At 41.0% G+C, this 19,075-nt stretch overlaps 1 protein-coding gene across 5 annotated transcripts in view; it reads right to left on the bottom strand.

The window, feature by feature from the left end:
* The window catches only part of ARHGAP10 (Rho GTPase activating protein 10), a 172,800-nt gene extending 154,774 nt beyond the window's left edge, over window positions 1-18,026 (bottom strand). For 4 of the 5 annotated variants that reach the window (XR_013925736.1, XR_013925737.1, XR_013925738.1 and 1 more), the window contains exon 1: window positions 14,853-18,026. Coding sequence is in view for 2 of the 5 variants with exons in the window: in XM_080373733.1 (XP_080229859.1) it covers window positions 14,853-15,006 (154 nt within the window). In the remaining 3 variants the exon portion in view is untranslated. The remainder of the gene's footprint in view (window positions 1-14,852) is intronic. The other variant, XM_080373732.1, reaches the window with a different exon arrangement.
* Window positions 18,027-19,075: the final 1,049 nt, after the last annotated feature.

Genomic DNA, 19,075 nt, shown 5'->3' with positions numbered 1-19,075 from the left:
AACTAAGCAAATAAGATTTAAATTGCAGCTCAGTAGGAGCCACCTGTTTTGTGTTAGGGCAAGACTTGAGTTCACTTGCAGGGTTTTCAGATAATTTGTATTTGTTATTAGTTACCACTGTCAGGACACAGAAAGAGAAGGATCCAAAAATGCAGTCAATTACTTTTAAGGCTGGATATTAGCCAGCAGGAATACTCATTGCTGGGTTCAGCGAGGGTTTGCCAAATGATGAGACGTTAGCATCAGCAGGGAAAATTTCCTTTCTTGGCTTGTATCTGCTAAAGGCTGCAGTGCCCAAATTAGGACTAAGGAAAGGATGGGTCTAGAAGGAACAATTTAGGGCTAAATTTAGGACTGGTGTCAATAGAAACTGTCTGTTATGACAAAGACTAAGTTCATAGGGTCACTGAGATAGGAAAAGGAGAAAAGTGAGCAAAAACTGGCAGCGAGCTTGGAAGGGTGTAGCTGGCTAAGCCTGTGTCTGAGACAGATTTACACAAGTAGGCACAGGAAGGCAGGACTAAGTCAGGGGACCACCAGCAGCACCACCAGCTGGGTTAGCATGTGCACAGGATGGGATAGCCACCTGTGCCTTTGTTCAGAAAGGACTGCTAGGCATAAGGCAAGGTTTGGATAAGCCAAAAGCACTGTACCACAACTAGTACAGTGCCTGTAGATTCCTGCCTGATTAGATGTAGTTCTGGAATTGACTGCTGGATGTGGGGTACATTTCCAGCCAGAAAGAGCCCCCACACTCTCAATTCTAACATAGAACCAAGGTAAGCACAGTCCCAGGTCCTTCATATTCACTACAAAGTATCAAACAGATGCAGCTACCACCTCGCTGGAACATTTAACATGATTGCGTGCTAAAACTAAGCCTTTAAAATCCAGCACATCATTTTCAAATCTGCAAGCATATACATCAAAACAATTTTGATCACTGCTTTTGAACAGATAGTCTGAAACTGTCAGCCAATTCACAATACAATACCAATGTCTGCAAGCTCTCTTACAAAACAGAATATTCTAATGCAGGTAATAAGGTTAAACATCAGGGCCTCCTAATAACTAACTCCATCTCCCATAAAGACCTGATGTGCAATCTTATCTAATCACCTCATCTCTCACTTCATCCACCTGTAAACATAACTAGCAGCCCAACCTACTTCACAGCATGTTGAAAGGCTAGCATCTAAAATGCTTTACACACTTTGGATTTTTTTTAAAGTGCTATATAGGTTAAGAGGTTTGTTTATTTTCAAGACTAATCTCATATTTATGCATACTTTATAAAGCGTACATACTCTACATGACAGAAGAAAAACCAATGCTACAAATAGAACACCGGAAGCCATTACTAGGAATGTAAAATGCATTGTTATTTGGCTGATTATAAAAAGCAGTCACCTTTAATTTTCCTGATGACATTTCCTGCACATAACTCCTTATACTGGATTTTTCTAGTGGCAACCTTAAATAAGGACCTTCTTGCTATCAAGAATCCCCACCACACCAAGCTGTTCACTGCATGATTATAGGGCAAAGCAGGAATTCAGGTAGAAGGGAAATTCCTTAATTATTTCATATTGCTAACAGTATGCAGAAGGATTAGTCTTTGCCAGCTAGACATGCTTCATTTTAGTTAGACACAGAACAATAACGCTCAATTCTTCCCATCACATTCATTATCAACTTACAAAGGTAATCAAAAACATTAAACCAGCTCACAAACATCATCATAACTTAAGAAAACAAAAATTAAACCATTTACGGACACCAAGGAAATCTCAGCTCCCTATACTGCACATACCACTAAAGCATTCCTGTGAGCTTTGATCCAGAAAGCATCAGAAGTCCATAAAGTATCAAAAGACAATTTGTGAAGTGACTGCCAGAAATCAAACCCAACAGGTTTAAACAAACAAAAAACACTGGGGAAAAGGAAAACAAATGTGCAAATTCACTCAATAATGCTCCATAAATGAAGGCTAGCACAGCAATATTACAATGTTGTACAAAATAGCAGGGATTTTTCTTACACACACACACACACCCCGGAAAAGGTTAGAGAATCCTTCAACTGAAAAGGACGAAGACATGCCCTAGACAGCATTATAATAGGTCCCTCTGAAAGCCAAGCAGCTGCAAACAAGCAAGTAAGAAATCTCACCACACCTCTCCTCAGAAGAGAGCCAACATGCTGTCTTTCTCTAACATTATTAATTATTGACAACAATGTATTCCATCTGCTATTGTTAGAGTTACAAAAGACCCATTTTCTCCCCCCAAATTGCTCTCCTGTGAGTCAAAATTCAACTGACATTGGCAAACCTGGAGGTTTTATAAGGGAAGGATGCAACTAGAAGAGGTGGCAGTTTACTCTGGGGAAAGAAAAAGAAGAAAATAAGCCTAGGAACAACATTCCTGTTGGTTTTGTCATTAACTTGCCGGAAGGGAACCCTCTCCTCTGTGGCCTATGGTAATGCCATCATCAGACTGTTTGTTCTGTTCTTGCTCTTCAAGTAAATTACCCCTACTTAATAAAATACAACCGAGTAGAAAAGAGCAATAGCAGATGCACAGAAGCAAAGGAAAAATTATTTTAAAAATCTAAACCGTACCTTTTCCAAAGCCTAGCAAGGGATTAGAGGTACATAGTTCAGACACTTGATTCAGCCTTTATTCTGTCCTAGTGGCCCTATCCCAAACTTTCTTAGGAGCCCTGAGCATGCCTCCATGCAAGCAAGTATTAAAACCCATACTATTGGACCTTTGCTGCTCATCCTTAATATTCAGACTAGAACATTAACAAAATTTTGCTTTATAAATTTTCATCAGAACAGGCAGCTAAGAATTCAAATGAGGTGAAGGAGGCAGCAGTCTCCGGCAAGTTATGGCAAGAATCATCTAAAAAGTCACACTACTAAGACCTCTCAGAAGGGAGACAGAAGCACAAACCACTGAGCTAATGTCAACTGTCTTCCAAGCAAAGTTCCTTCCTGGCATCCCCTAGTGCCTCTGCTTGTCACTCTGGGAATGCCACTCCAACCCACCCATCTAGGCACTCAAAACAAAACTCAGCAGCTGCTCATATCTCTCTTAGCTACTACACTAATAATAGTGTCCAGGAAGCAATGTTCCAATAAGACCATTCAATAATGTCCGCATGAAATGTGAGATCACCTCCTGACCACTATTAAAATATAGGAATTTTCTATATTTAAAAGAGAAACCAAAGGAGAGGGCCTCAGGAAAAGAATTTCTATGATATTTTTTTTTTCTTTACCAGAGAGAAAGAGGGCAGGGGAAAGCTATCAGATTAATTGCTAATGCGGTCCAGTTGCTTGCTCCATCCAAAACAAGATTGCTATTTTCCTTGACTGATATCTTAATTCCTATTTTTATTTTAAAATGCATCAGTAGTAATAATACTAAACTAATTTTCAAGAAGGTAACAAAGCTATCTTGCTTGTAAACACTTTAAAGAACTACAAACAAAAGATAAAATGAGAAAAAAAAATCTCCTCAATGAAGCTATGCAATAACTTTACAAATCTGAAGTGGATTTCACTATGTCCACTGAGCATTATAACAAGGTTGCCATACCCAAGTTTTTCTACATATAAGGATACTTTCTATAACACATGACTGAGGATACACTGTAAACTTTACAAAAGCCAAACTGCTGACTTCAATTTCCACTTGAATAATCTGCATGGCAAGGGCAGAACAGCTGCTTTCTGAGTTCATACTGCCATGCCCTCCATACTGAGATGTCTAAACCATGACTGTAGCAGAATATGGCACATTCTCCTATCAGATTCTATACTAAGCTAATTTACTTGAAGATGATAAAAAAAATTAACTACTGCTCAATTCAAATAATGACTACAGAAAAAGAGCAGTGGGTGTAGCCTCTCATAATGCAGAAGGGACTGATACACAAAACTCCTCTGTGACATTTCAGTATTTTTGAAATGCTTTATAGACAAATGTCCCCAAGTTTGAGGCAATAGCTTAAATAGTGATGGAAAGAAATATAGAAAAATGGGAAGGTCTTGTCCAAAGCTGCTCCCAAAGTCACTTCTCTAGACACAGCTTGCTCTTTTGTTCATACCATAAATTATCCACGTACATGAAAAGAAAAAACATTTTTGGCTTTAAGGAAAGAAGCCTGGGATGAAAGGATGAGGACATGTCATCATTCCATTAATTTAATTCATTTGTTTGTTTACTGCTTAGCGTCTGGTCAGGACTGTGGAAATAAAAAGCTCTATCACTATACATTCTTTTTTTTCATGTTACATAACAAAAGACTCAAAACAGTTACAAGAGGAATAAGTAGTGTTCTATACAGGCAAGATGTTGAGGGCAAATGTAAACTGTGTTGTGCTTGCCTCCACATAAAAATGTAGTTGTAAAGATGAGATTTTGACCCCTCTAATTTCACTAACCTTGCAGATACGGGTTTTGCCCCCTGTAGAAAGATCCCAAAGATGGAACAGCAATCAGCAGCAACAATCAAAAAAAAAAAAACAACCCACCCTATATACAATACAAATTAAGTTGCACCAAAACATAAGGTATTTTTGTAACTAAAAAAAGAGGAATTCATACATAAGACATTCCAAATATAGACATATGAAAGCAGTTAATGAAGGCAATAAGGGAAATTAAATTTCCAGATAAGTAAACACAAAGAATCATTTCTGTTGTATCACAAAGCTACATTTGCAAAATATTTGCATTTAGGACCGTAGCTTGAAGGACTTCTACCTCTCAAATACACACATTGAAACTCATTTTCTGCTAGGTCAATCATCATGACTACTAAGCCAGATATAGACACAACTCTTCTCATGGGTCTTCCAAGCTGTATTACTTCTCAAGTAATGAGATATCAGCCCTCCAGGAAGGCATTTCCAGTCCTCAGCTCCCTCAAAGCAGGTTACAGTACTTGAGCACTACCTAGAGATAACAGCCACCAGTTCCTCAGGTGCTTGGGCTCTGCAACAGCTGGATGAGTCTTTCCAAGACAAAAAACACATTTCAGCTCTTCTTAAACCATGGCATCCTGTCTTACCTAGGCTCAAGTCTCCTACAATTTTTCTCTAGGCCCTCAGCAGAGTTCATCTGAGCAGAGGGCCAAGTTCCTACACATGAGATTCAAGGGCGTAACACACACGTTTCCTTAGTTCATTACATTAACTACACAAAAATTTCGGCTGAATGTCTGGAGCTTAGCCCCATTCCTCCATAAAACACTGCAAAAGACTGCAGTAAGAGGAGAGAAACAGGTGCCAACAATAAATTTTAATGCTTGACTAGCTCACTCCCTACCCCCCCAAGGAGGACAGCCTTCCCTGTCGGGTACAACCCTACAGAAGCCCACAGGAAAAGCAGTAATGGTGTTGGTAGACACACAGATGTGTTTTGTACAAAAAATATGTTTTTTAATTGTCCATAGAACAGAGGAGTGTTTGCAATTCTTTTTAGCATTAGATTCTTCTAGAAGTAAAAAAAATAAATTATGCAATGCATGCAGGTAGTTTTGTTTTTTTTTTTAAAGTGTTGAATCTGCTGGAGCACAGTAACAGCTAAGCAAGAGGCACAACAGAAATTTGAAACTGTGCGTTTTGAAATGACTGAAAGCATGAAGGAAAATGAGGCATAATAAAAGTACAGTAATATTACCACAGAGCAAGAGTGTTTTAGAGCAGACTGGAAGAAAGTCAGCTTTGTTCCAGAAAAGCTTACAGGCTAAAAAGTTGAACAGACAAAAGCTTTGGAGAAACAATGATTTGGCTTGTAACTGAGCCTGTCAATTGGACCAGACCTTTTCAAAGAGGAAGCATACAACCTGATATTTTAACAGGAATAAGGTATTGACAATGTAAATTATACTGTTTTGTTCTCAAAGCACTGATGTGTTTCAAAGGCTGAAACTAAGCAGCGTTCACAGTCTCTTAACCCACATAAGCTACAAACCCAACCCGTGACAGATTTCTAAGAACAGTGACCCACTACCAAAATGGCATTTTGAACAGTTTTTCTCAAGTCCTTGGTGGCCTGGCAGCATGCTCCCTCCACCTGTTTTGCAAGATGGTGAGATTTATTTTTTTTTTAAGAAGCATTTTTTACATAATCATATTTTCACTTAAATCTGCTCCAAGTTTCCTTACCAATTTTGGTTTGTTCCATCATACCTACATTCAAATATTATATTTTTTAAAGCATGCAACTCTTTATGCATGCTTGACAAAAACACAGATTCAACACAAAAATAAGGTGCTCTCCCTCCCCTTGGGAAGACAGCCCAACTTTTGAATTTTAAGGCTGAAATGCCGCAAGTGCAACACAAGCCTCAGACTCTTTACCATGAATTTATTCATTGTTTCTAAGCTCACTTGCACCAGTTTAATGGAGGAAATGGATAAATTTCAAAACTGAAAAACACTCACCAGCAACAAAGTAGCTGAGAACCTACTCCCAAACACCACACACTGTACAACTGTCCTCCAAGGCCCAGATTCAATTCACAGTCCTGAACAGTTTTACCCTGGATACTCAATTTTCCTTGCCAAATTAAACAAAGCCTTTTTCTCCTCTTCAAGGACGTGCAGTTCCAACCAGCCAGGTGCACATATAAAAGCTGGAGAGAACTAAGGGAAGCTGTAACAACCAGATTTATTGAGAGGCGAAGCCTTCTCTCTAATTTACCTAATGGGCTGATAACCCCCATATGCCCAGTCCTCTCAACTAAATAGGCAACAGCAGGACATTTATTCAAAGGTGTGGGCAGTAGTAAAACCACAACCTGTTTAATAACACTGCAACTTTCCATCTCTGTAGATTATTTTTCCCTCCCAATGCTCCCTTCCTACAGAGGACAACCCCATCATGAACAGTTTACAGGAACTTCTGATTTGGCCTTGGCCTGTGATGGCCACATTGCTTCTGAAGGCCTGGATGTTTTCTCTCTATTTTTATCCTGAAAGATGAGCAAATGCACAGGAGGGAAAAGAACAATAAGGGGAGGAAACAAAAACAGCTGGAGTAAAAGGCATTCACAAGTAACAGGGTTGGCTGCAAGAAGCTCTGTCCATAGGTGCAAGTAGGTATGGAAGAATGACAACATGACATTGAGGTTGTCTGCCGACAGTTGCATAAAACATCTGTTTAGAAAAAGAATTTGAGGATAGCTTAAACTCAGACAGAGACTTCCCTTTCCAGTATCTTTCTTCCCAGTGAAATATCTAAACATGCACTTTGGATAGCTGGCATACATCAATCACAGACGCATAACATGGGGCATTTTAAATTGCAGCCACTGTAGCTGCCCTTTCTTCTATCAAAGTTACACTGAAAGAGCACAGCCTCCACAGGAGCTGCTGGGATGGAGCACATGTGCCTACCTCAACTCATTGCAAAATACAATGGTTAGTTCAAACTCGGTAAAGTAGGTGGGTTTGACTTAGCAATGAGACAGATTTTGGGTGCTGATTAAAATCGACAACTACAGTAAGTGGCAGCAACCACCAGCAGAGAGAGATGTAAATTCCCTAAACAGTTTCTTAAACTATTCTGCCAATATGTGCCCAAACTCATTTGATCATATATTTTACGCTCATTCAATATTCCAGAAAAGTATTCAACCGCTCAAAGTTTCTTAATTTGCCAACTCAAAAACATGAAGACTTTTAAAAGATAATCAAAACACTGAGCAGGTCATTAATATCTCAAGAACAACTGTCTTAGAACAAGAGCAAATCTGGTCAAGAAACTCAGAAAGTGGCATTAGATCCAAAAGAAAACCCCATCAGCCATAAGCAAGACACAAAAATTATCTCAAAAAGCCATAACGCACCCTTATCAAAACATATTGCCAAGATTCACACACTGAGGACTATCTCCCTCAAACAGCCAAGCCCCTGTTTTTTAAGTCAACATGTTAAGCACCACAGTAGTGACTGAAGTTGGTATTGTAAAACAAAGGCGCTAAAGCCAATGTAAAATATATACATTAATTATGTTATGTTAGAAAACAGCTGAAAAAGAGAAGTATAGGGATGCAGCTCTTCTGTGCTGTTTCAAAACACATTTCCAAGCACTCTGTGTCCAAAGTGAGCCCAGAGCACCTGGCCTGTATGCTGCTCCCCTTGCTGTACACCAGGGGTGGGGGTGGGAAACTATAGCACGCCAGAACAGACCATCTCCCCTCCCTGTCCCCTTACAAAAAAATCTGTGCCGATCATAAAGAGACATTATGCCTTACTAAAGACTATCAAGTTGACTTTAGACTGACTTGAGAACTGATACTGGTGTCATAAGCTCTGCTTGTTAAAATTTGCAACGTTTTTGTAATAAAGAGCTGGCAAGCATAGGAAAATTTTAGGAACAGCATACACCTGGCAGCCTTAGCAATGGGTCTATTTATTTAATTGCAAGCAGGTGTTTGCACTTTACAGACTGTAGGGCAAATCTACCCTTCTTCCCAACTCCTAAAAGTCAGTATTACGGTTCTAAAAGCCTTATCATTAAAAAAGAAAAACATCAGGAAAAAACTTCCCCATATGATCTACCAGACAACTTCTCCAAAAATTACAAGCCATTCTACTTACTTCTAGTTTTCGTTCTGAAGACTGGCAATGACATTAATCACTGATGTCCTCTTCAACAACCACACCGTTTATCTAAAGCTGAAAAATTACTTATTTCCCCCAAACAAAAATCACTCCAACAACAGCCTGTCAGGTGTCTTAGCACTGAAAAAATCCATGTAAATTCATGTAAATTCACATTTTCTGAAATCCCATCTTCTAGTTCACTAGCACAATGCTCTACTTTTATTACAGAAAAAAAATGAACAGTGGAACATCTTCAGGACAAAGAAGATAATGAAGCTAGTTAGTAATCCAAGCTGAAAAGACATGATTCAAGATGACAAACTGGCATCCTTCACAGAATGAGCTTGACACTTTTTTATAGCTACTGACACAGTAATGAATGCTTTACTTCGGGTGGAGTTAAATGCAATGCTCTGTAGAGTATTTTCTTAAAAGAAAGCACTTCCCTGATCCTTATACAGAAGCAACTTTATCTACAAGCAGCAAAAAAAGAAAAAAGTACTGTCTTGGTTAATTAGGCCCTAGCTGTGGCAATTATCTTGAAAGGAAGGGAAAAGCAATGTTATATTACATTATTATAAGCAGTTGTTTCTTAAGAGAAAGCTGTATCAGATGTACCCCAAAGTACCCATTTGCCTTAGCTTTCTCACGTTTCCATTACTGAGCTGAATTCCAACAGAAAGGCTTTTTTTAAAAAGGTACGTACTGCTCAGTAGCCTTTACCATACAGGATCTAGCGCTGCCCTAGCAGTAATTTTTATCTGACTGCACCCTAGCAGAGTATATTTCAAATTAACTATCAGTGTATTCACTTAGAGCATTTATTTGGTTACTGTTATCACACCTAAATCATGCCTTATAACAGAAGTAAAGCTCATTTTTAGGTGCTAACTAAAAACCAAAACAGCTTTCTAAAATGCTAAATGTGAAGATTTATTAATTCATAGCTCTCACTGAATACAGGGTACAGGATGAATTAATCAAAGATACAGTCCTAATTAATCACTGCTGATTTAGGAAACTTTGCACACAAGTTCAACTGAGACCCCCTCACAATACTCCGCACTTCCTCTGCCCCCTCCCCCTCTGGTTAAATAAGAATGACATTATGTCTTTGGATTCTTTCAAAATCTTTGGTCAACATCCATTTCTTCTCTATAAGTTATTAGTATGTCCTATATTAACTGTTTTACTTTACTTCTTTAACATGTATTGGAGAGTCAGTAGAACAACATTTTTGTTGCAGAAAATTCCTAAGACTTTGAGAGCTGGCACACATCATACCTTCAGCTAAGTGGTTTCATAAGTGCAGATTATACTAAGGGAAGCTTAAAAAAAATGGACAATTAGTGCTTAAGAAAACAAAGCACCGTGGCTCAAGTGATCTGAGTGGCTTTTATGCTGTGTAATTATGTGGATTACAACAGCCTTTGCCAGTTACATAATAATACCCATACGGATTCAGACCAAAACCCTACCTAGACCAGTGTCTGAGAGGTCAGCTACCACCCCACACTAAAAGAACTGGCCAAGGAAAAAAAATAGGGATTTGGCCAACTCAGACATCAGACTGGGTCTTGGGTTTGGATTAGGTTCTTCAGTTAACTTTGTTAAAGGAAAAACAGCCTATTCTACTAGGTCAGAGATGGGATTGGGAATGGCTTTATTCCCATTGCCAGCAACACTTCCTCTCTGCTCAACTTTTTGATGGCAAACTTGTAAAACAATGAGTGACTAATAACACCTCAGAGGAAAAGAAAGAATTCACTAATATTTTTTTTTCTCATGAATGCACAAATACTCCCTGGAGTAAGCCAACATTCTTCGGTAACGTTTATCAGTAACTCTTTATATTCCAACAAACTCTACAGATAAAAGAAAATTAGTTCTTGTTTTGTATTCTGTCTGGAGAGTGCAAGGAATAACTCTTCCATAAAAAACATAAAACAAAAATAGCAATAAAAAACAGCCACCAGAAGCCTGAGCATGCTGAGCTGCCTGCAGTGACCTGCAGTGGATAGTGAGGATGCCTGTTTTCCTCCTCTGCTGCACCAAATACAATGGTCAAGACCTCACAGAGCTGAGCTCATGACCCAAAACCTCAAGGTACAGGGGAAATTATCCTGCTCTCAGCTGAAACAGACAGCAACATAATGAGGGACAGGCCTGCCCCAGTGAAAAACCCCACAATAGGGCTGCGGAGTAGCAAGTTGCTCAGGGTGGAAGCAGAGGAAGGCTGCTGCTCAGCATTTAGCACAAGTGATAAGACTATTTGAAAACTGTGGTGTCCACATGGCAGTAGATGGTCCTGACTTGATGAAAGGTTTTATGATGCATTTTAACTGAGAAGCCCATGTGGGACAGTCAAGGCTTCCCTTAGATGGGCACTGTATATGGACCAACTCTTGAAAGCCTCCTAAGGAACTCAACTTTTCTGTTTTCCCAGCTTCTCCATCTTTTGTCTTCATCAGCCCATCACAAAGTCCCTGCAGTTGACCCAAATGGAATTCTGCTCTGATTTGAGCCTAAATCCAAGAATGGGGAGGCTCTGCTTTCAGGCCCCCATAATAACTGTGAGAATGGACTCACCAGTATCCTTTGCATATCCCCCATGAGATGCCCAGGGCAAGACCCCCACACTCATGCTGACTCTTCCCACTCTGTCCTGAGGTCTCATAAGAAGTGGCAGCTCCTGCTGTACATTTATGGAAAAGTCTCACCTCCAAAAAAAAATCTTCAAAAATCCCAAAACAAAGCTCACATTCATGTCAATAGATCAACAGCTGGACCACCACAGGGAGAAGAATCAGAAGCAAATACACAGTATTTATCCATTGTATTCTTCACTTCTAACAACTTGTGTCTCATAGATTTTAAGAGCTCAGGACTAAACCTGTCAAGTTCCTTTCATATTTCAGAATAAGGATTCTCCAATCAGGCACCTTTAAATTTAGTTTCTCTCAACAGAAGAACAACTAACACCATCCAGAAGTTATTTATAAACTATTTTGAACATCACTTGTTTAACTGAACTGGGATCCCCTGAGAAATATTGCATTTCTATTTTTAAAGGCGTATGCATATACTGCTCATATTTACTGATTGCCATCAGTGGAAAAAAAATGGTCTTTCTGTACTCCTTTTAAATACACTTCACCACCATAACAAAAGGAAGAGCCACCTATTGTTTATTCATTCTTCCAATATTGAGCTTGAAATAGACAACTCAGTGATTCAAACCATTACACAGGAAACGAGACAGCTTTGAGTCAGTCTTGTTTATCTTTCCATCAGATTCTTGAAACAACTGAAACTTAAAATTGTAAAGATACACTTGAAATATGCTTCATACTAAAAACTCAACAATTTAAGAACGCAAAACATCCTTCTTTTTTTCTCTTTTTTTTTAAGCAGTATAGTCCTGTACTATTTAAAAAATCAATTATTCCGAGTTTTAGGCAGAAAATATACTCCTATACAACTGAAGAGACAAAAAGAAAGGAGCCAAAGAGAGGATCCACATCATGTTACTGGCTGCTCCTGGGAGACACTGATGACTCCTGTGATTAGAGGGAGTGGCAGCAAGTATCTGCTTCCCACCCCTCAAGATGTAACCCAGTGCAGGCAGCATCAAAGTCATTTACAAGGCTGTATGTCAAGCAGGAAGTGGGATCTATACAGTCATATCAGTTATTCACACCTAGAGAATCCTCACAACATTTGTTGTAAGTCACTGCTTTACAAGTAAAATAACAAAAGCACCAAGGGAGGGAAATGCAGGCAGTCTCTATTGCAGTCACCTCATTTCACAGAAATTTAAGAACAATGGTGTGCCTACTACATTTTAGATTGCATAGCCCATTCAGAAAAGCTTATTATGCTCACATATCAATTAAACACATGTAAATTTCATAGTCCGCCTGGCTCTAGAAACAGATAAATACCTTAGCTATTAAGATAACATTTTTTTTTGTTCAAAAGACTAAAACAATTTTCAAAAAACTGTAATGAATTGTTGCCTAAGAAGCAGTCATTTAAGCCCTTGAAATGTCCTGCGTTATTATCAGGCTCTCTAGATTGTGGAAAGCCAGTCTTTGTGCAGAAAATGCAGTTTTGACAGAAGTGAATAGCTAGCTCTGCGTCTAGACCACTTCTCAAGCTTGTTTTTTGGAACAAATATTAATCCCATCTGGTCTCCTGACAGTGAATTAATCAAGTACCTCAAAGAATTCAGATGCTGATGTTTTCTTCTGAAAACACAAGGAGGACCAATACCATAGCCACTGGGGTTTTGACTCCTCCTTGTGTTTCCTCTGGTTCAATTTGTCTTTTAATGCCTGTTGAACAGTGGCACTGCTTCACCAGCAGCAGAGGAAGACAACTCAGCCTCAAACCTCTCACGCAGGGCACTAAAGAGGCAAGAGAACTGCAGAAAAATGAAATGCGTAAGGAAGGATCTAACATTTGTTTCCACTTCTCAAACAGGTATGTTGAAGCACAGATGTTTGTTAGAATAAGGTACAGCACCTAAACACAAGAAGAGAACTTTTGACTGTCATCTCAGAAAGGAAGGAATTGCTTCAGACCTCAACACCAGGCCAGATCTCCGATAGCTTCTCTAAATATTTCTAGGCTAGCCCTACCAGAGTACTTCATTAAGCACCCTCAAGCCAGGTAGCTCTACTTGGCACACTTACTCCCTTCGCTCCCACCACACACAGCTAAGTGCGCCAAGTACTGCACACCAAGCCAAAGTTATCAGCACAGGATTCTGATGTGGGTAGGAGGCTCAAATGAGTTATGACTTTCCTCACCACTACCAGCTCCACACTTTCAAATTAAGTTCTGTACATGTAACCATACATGAGAAACTGAGGGTTTGGGGCAGTTGCCAAAAAACTGTCTAGATACTTGAGGAACAGAAGCGAAGTGGAACGATTTCCCTCTACTGTTCTTATCCAAGTTTAAGGAGACTTTTATACTTTGCAGTCCAAGATCTGATGATTTATACTGACACTTAAAGTCACAGGTTTAAAACAATCCTCAAGGAACACGATTTGCAGTAACTAAATATTAACTGGCCAGAAAGTAAGAGTTACAAACAAGTGAAATATGATATGGCATTTTCTACCTTTTTTAACCCAGGCACATCAAACAGAGACAAAAATAGGGAAGAATATTTATTTGCACGAGTTATCTCTGTTTTTAAAACCCATACCGTATCCAGGCAGCTACACTGCCCAAACCATTGGCCAAATCCCTCTCAGTTTACTTTAAAGGAAACATCCTGAAAGCCTGGTTCCCTGCCTTCAGAAGTTTTCCATGATACCAAAGATGCAGTACATTTCTTGACAACACAGTGCCAGATCACTACATTAGCGTTTTATTTGAGTAATTGGTATAGCCAATCATTCTACCAGATATTTATGGGACTACACTACACTACTATATCTTAAGTTCAGTGGAAGAAATTATTACAATACTACACTAAGAACTTGCATTAACATGGTCATTCAAAAAAATAACATTATTCCCACATAAACCACGGCATAACTAACCATATATAAATATATATATACACATACATATTCAACGAGTAAAATGCAAAATTAAAAAATAGCATCACATGTTAAGAGGCCAAAGATGTAGAGATGGTAACTAGTGCCATCACTGCTGAACTGTAAGTCCAGTAATTCCTGAACGTACTTAAAATTTTGACAAAGGGGTATTTTCAGCAGCCTCTTCACAGACTTCAAATGCATATACACGTCCATCGTTATGTTGAGACATGCAATTTCCAGACGCTCAGCTTGCAACGCACCGGTAAAACTTGAAACCAAGTCCTCTCAGCGGATTCAACACCGCAGCTCACTTCGGGCTCGGCACCGCCAAACACAGAAGCCAGGCCCGGCCAAGAGACCGGGCAGATTCAACAGGCGTTACGAAGTCTGGAGCTACCCGGCGCCGCTGCCGGCGCTATCCCTTATCCCCCCTCCGCGGCGAAGGGCTGGAGAGGAGCTATATGGCCACAGCGGCTGGTGGGGGACCCAAGGGAGAGGCTGGAGAAAGCCAGCGCAAAACTCACTGCAACAATAGCAAGCGCCGCCGGCTCAAAGGCGAAACCTCTCGGCGGCGGGCAAGCGGCTACAAGCGCCGGGCCCCGAGCCGCCAGCAGCCGCCCTCGCAGCCACCCGGCGTCTCTCCCCGCACCCCTCCACTCACTTTTGGTCGCGGCAATCAGGTTTTTCCCATCCTTGAGCAACTCCTTGATAAACTTATTGGTCTTCTCCAGCTCGGCCTCATGGGCTCTCACCCGCTCCCTGAACCAGGGGCTGTCCAGGTAGCAGTCGCTGAACTCCAGGGGCTGCAGCCCCATGGCTGCCGCTCCGCCAGTGCTCGCCTCCCCGCCAACCTCTCCCGGCTACGCCACAACAGCAGCGACCTCCGCGGCAGCCAAGGCGCAGCGAGAGGCCCCGCGGCGGTGGGGCGGCAGCGCGGCCACAAAGACAGAGCGGCGGCGGCGGCGGCTCCCCCCGCGCGGGGCTGGGCGCGGGCAAAGGCGAGGCGAGCGGAGCCGCCCTCCCCGCTGCGAGGGGCGGCGCGACGCGGCCCGGCACAGCTCGGCGCGGCAAGGGGGCGCTCCCGGCCCGGCAGCCCCACCGCCGCCGCCCGGGCCCGCCTCCCGGCCGCCCCGCCGCGGCGGTTACACAAGGCTGTGTGCCGGGGAACGCCTCAGCTCGTAGTCCCCTAGAACTGCCCGCTCGGCCCTTACGGGCATCCCCGGGCAGGTGCACCCCTACCAGCCGCTGGGCCCCCCGGGTAGAAGCCTCCCTTGTTCGGGGGCCGCTGCGAGGGGGCCCAGCAGGGCGGGTGCCATGGGTTGGGCGGGAGAGCCCGGACCGCAAACACAGCGGCTTGCCGCAACAAGCCGCGGGTTATCTGTCCCCATGTGGCAGGGCGGGGGGGGCCACGGAGCCTGAGCCGCCGCGGGTGCGTGGTTCACACCGTGGAACCGGCCGCGGGCGTTAGGAAGGGGCAGGGCGGCCGGCGGGCTCCCGGTCCCGAGCGAGGGGTGGTGGCGGGGCCCGCCTGCCGGCAGAGGGTCCTGCTCGCGTGTCTGGCCGTGCAGTACCGGGTGAAGCAGAGACAGCCTCACCTTGACGTCTTCATTAATAACATAGTACAGGCAGTCCTCATCAACAAGTAACTGCAGCAAGAGCAAAACCTCGAGGGAAGACTGCTCAACGCTCAATTGCTTCAGTTAACGTTAGGAAACGAATGAAGAGAACAGAAAAGGTTTATAAGTATACTTGCATTAATAATTCAGCAATTATTTCATGGTTTTAATGGTTTAACAGTAAGTAGTGCAATTCATAGTGATTTGGTGGGACTTTTTTAGATGATTGGGAGTGTATCTCTTAGTCATGAATATATGCATAGATGTCATCTTCATCTACTTCATTTTTTGAACTCCAGTCTTTTGTTTTCTGTGTTTTGTCAAATTCAGTGTTGGTTCCTGCTCCTTTTGAAGCAATGAGCTTTGCTATTAATTTGAACATATTATCGTTGGGCCCACAGTTAAGCCTAGTCTACATTGGCCAGAGAAACAAAACAGAGCTGCCTTTTGTGGATATAACTTAGATGTTGAAGACTTGCATTTAAAAAAAAAAAAGCTTTTTTTACTTGGAAAAGTAGCATCTAAGATTTCTTAAAAGGACAGAGATGAAGATAGCTGGCAGTGTTACTATCAACCTTCCTCTGCATGACCCCAGGCACTGACCTGCCTGCACAAGTCATGTATAGCAACAGGTGGGCACTTCAGAAATCTCATTTAAAATTACCCCTGTTTGTAGAAGCGCATCAGGTAGGATTCAATTGTGAGAACATTCAGGGAACAGTAACTATATTAACTTCAAGAGTCTGCTTCAGAAACTAGACTGGGAGGGTGTGTTACCCACCTCACTGTGGTCACTGAGCTCAAGGGAGTAAGCACAGAATTCCATGATCAAAGGCGATGATAATGTCCTTGTTCCCCATGTAGGTGAGGAAAATAAGAGAATGCAACTGTGTAAAGAAAGGGGCGGGGAGAGAGGGCTTGACATGGAGGCTCACAAGTAATCATAGTTCCTGGAAGTAGTCTTAAAAGTGTGGTCCCTCCAAATCAGTTGCTGCTTAAAAATGCTGGTGATTTGTCTGAAATCACAGCAGGTGCTATTGAGAGTAGACCCTGAACATTCATCCTTTCAGCTGTCCCACCTGCTAGATCACATTATCTGCTGTCATATTTATCTTCTAATCTGATTTAACTGAGAAGTTGCTATTCAAAACTCCATTTAAAAAACCACCTTAAATAACAAACAATCCTTATCTCTGTTTAGATTACTGAGCAGCATTTCAAGAGTAGGTGTGCCTTCCATGAATAGTTTGTTTACTTTGTCCTGTAGTTGTCTTTAGGATTAAAATTAGAATAGTATCTTTCATGCTTGTTTAAAGTTACTATAATTTCCCTATTGTAGTTCCACTCAAGTGTTATAAAGTAATTGGCTTGTGTGCCTTGTGTGGTGTTGCTTGCATTCAAATTTAAAAACAAGATGAAAAAATTTGAATGTTTAGCTTAGCCCAATGTTTTTTAGCTGGCAAAAAAACCCAGGTCTAAAAATCTAGATTTGTCCTACCATAACAGGCCCATTAGGGGAAATTGGTCCACTTACCTTAATCATGTGAAACAAAAATGTATTCCATCCTAGTTATAGCTAAAAGAAGCAGCAGCCGTAGTCCAACAGAAATGCATACATACACAAAAAATTTTTCCCAGAATAAAAGGAGTTAACTGTATGTACATAATAAGGTAAAGAAGCGAATTCACTACTAAGTTGATATTCTACACTGTTTATCCAGTATTGGTATCCAGACAACATACTGGATTCCCACCACCAAAATTGTTAAACATATCTTTTCCTAAACCTGACCCACCAGTTCAAAGCATTGTCAGACCCTGAAATGGCAGAATTCAAACTGAGATGGAAAGCTGAGGAGAAATAATAACTCAGTAATTTAAATGGACAATAATTACCTATCTAATAAGCAATAAAAGGAGTTGGACTTTCTTCACTAATTAAGGTTAGAAGTCGTTTTTATATAAGCAGTTTAGAAAATTCTCTTCTACCATTCCTTACTCAAGGTCATAAAAATTAACAGCCACCTTGTAGCCTCTTTTTAAAAGACTATGGCATAAACTCACTGCATGAAGCTCTAGTAACATCCTGTCCATGTATTGTGTATTTATATTTTCTGTAGTGATTTCCCCTCAATGTTCAGTGCAAGCCTGGTTTCAGGAAATACCCTCTTCAAGTAATTTTATACAATAGGCCTACACCAGCACAGCATTATGTTCTGTTCCATCTTACCTTCCTTATGCTCTTGTCTGATTGCTTCAGCATCCTGATTTTCATGAAAGACAGTGTTCTGATCTGTGGCTGATTGTGTCTCCAGTCTGTATGTTACAGAGAGATGGGTTAGAAATTAGTGAATTTACCTTCCAGTTTTACTCACATTTCATTACAGAGCCTTGATATCAGATCCCACCATTTGCAACATGCAGCTGTGTTGAGTTGTTGAAAATATTATTAGCAACAGCATTCTTCCAAGGTAATTGCAGCTTCTTCTCTTGTCTAAGCACTTTTATTTCTGTTAAGAGTCCCATTATGGGCTTATAGAATGTTTAAAAAATAACCTTCTAACTCTCATCTTGCTTATGACTCAATCATTGCTGTTGGCATGCAAGATGTTAGGGGGACCTTATGCATATGTGAGGTACCATTAGGCTGCATCTTTCCTCTCCTTTTATCCATGAACAGTACTAACAAACACAGACTAATCCCTGACCACCCATGATAGAGATGAAAGCTATTTATTCTACTGTCAACCAATTTGATGATTATTATGGTAATCATATATACAGCTGATAAGATGGGCACTCCCTTGTGGCATTCCTTTATAGCACAAGCTTTACCCAACAAATTATTTTAGTATGCAGCTGTATGCTTTTTCAGTGTTGCAAACATTATATTTTGTGGCCAATTTTTTTTCTAAAGTGTTCCATTAAAAAGTTGTGAGTATGAGATTAACAAATGTCCTACCTAGCCTATGAACTGAACTGACTCCTACAAATACCAAGGATCTTACACTGCCAGCTTTTAGTAATCTTCTCCCACAAATAGGTCAAAATAGCACACAGTACTACCTGATTTACAGTCAAAAATAGGCACGATAAAGCATTTACACTATCCATCTGGCATTTGCTCTGACAGAAAAAAAAACAGAGCTGAAAAAGTCTGGAGAATCATTGAACTACCAAAATAATGGCTCATTACAATATTTGGTACAGTCCAGCTCTTGTTACACCTCACTGTCCATGAGTGATAAGTATTCCTCCTCCCCATCCC

Source organism: Falco punctatus (assembly GCF_963210335.1).
Source record: "Falco punctatus genome assembly, chromosome: 1".
Taxonomy (NCBI): Eukaryota; Metazoa; Chordata; class Aves; order Falconiformes; family Falconidae; genus Falco; species Falco punctatus.
This window is presented reverse-complemented; position numbering and strand designations above follow the sequence as displayed.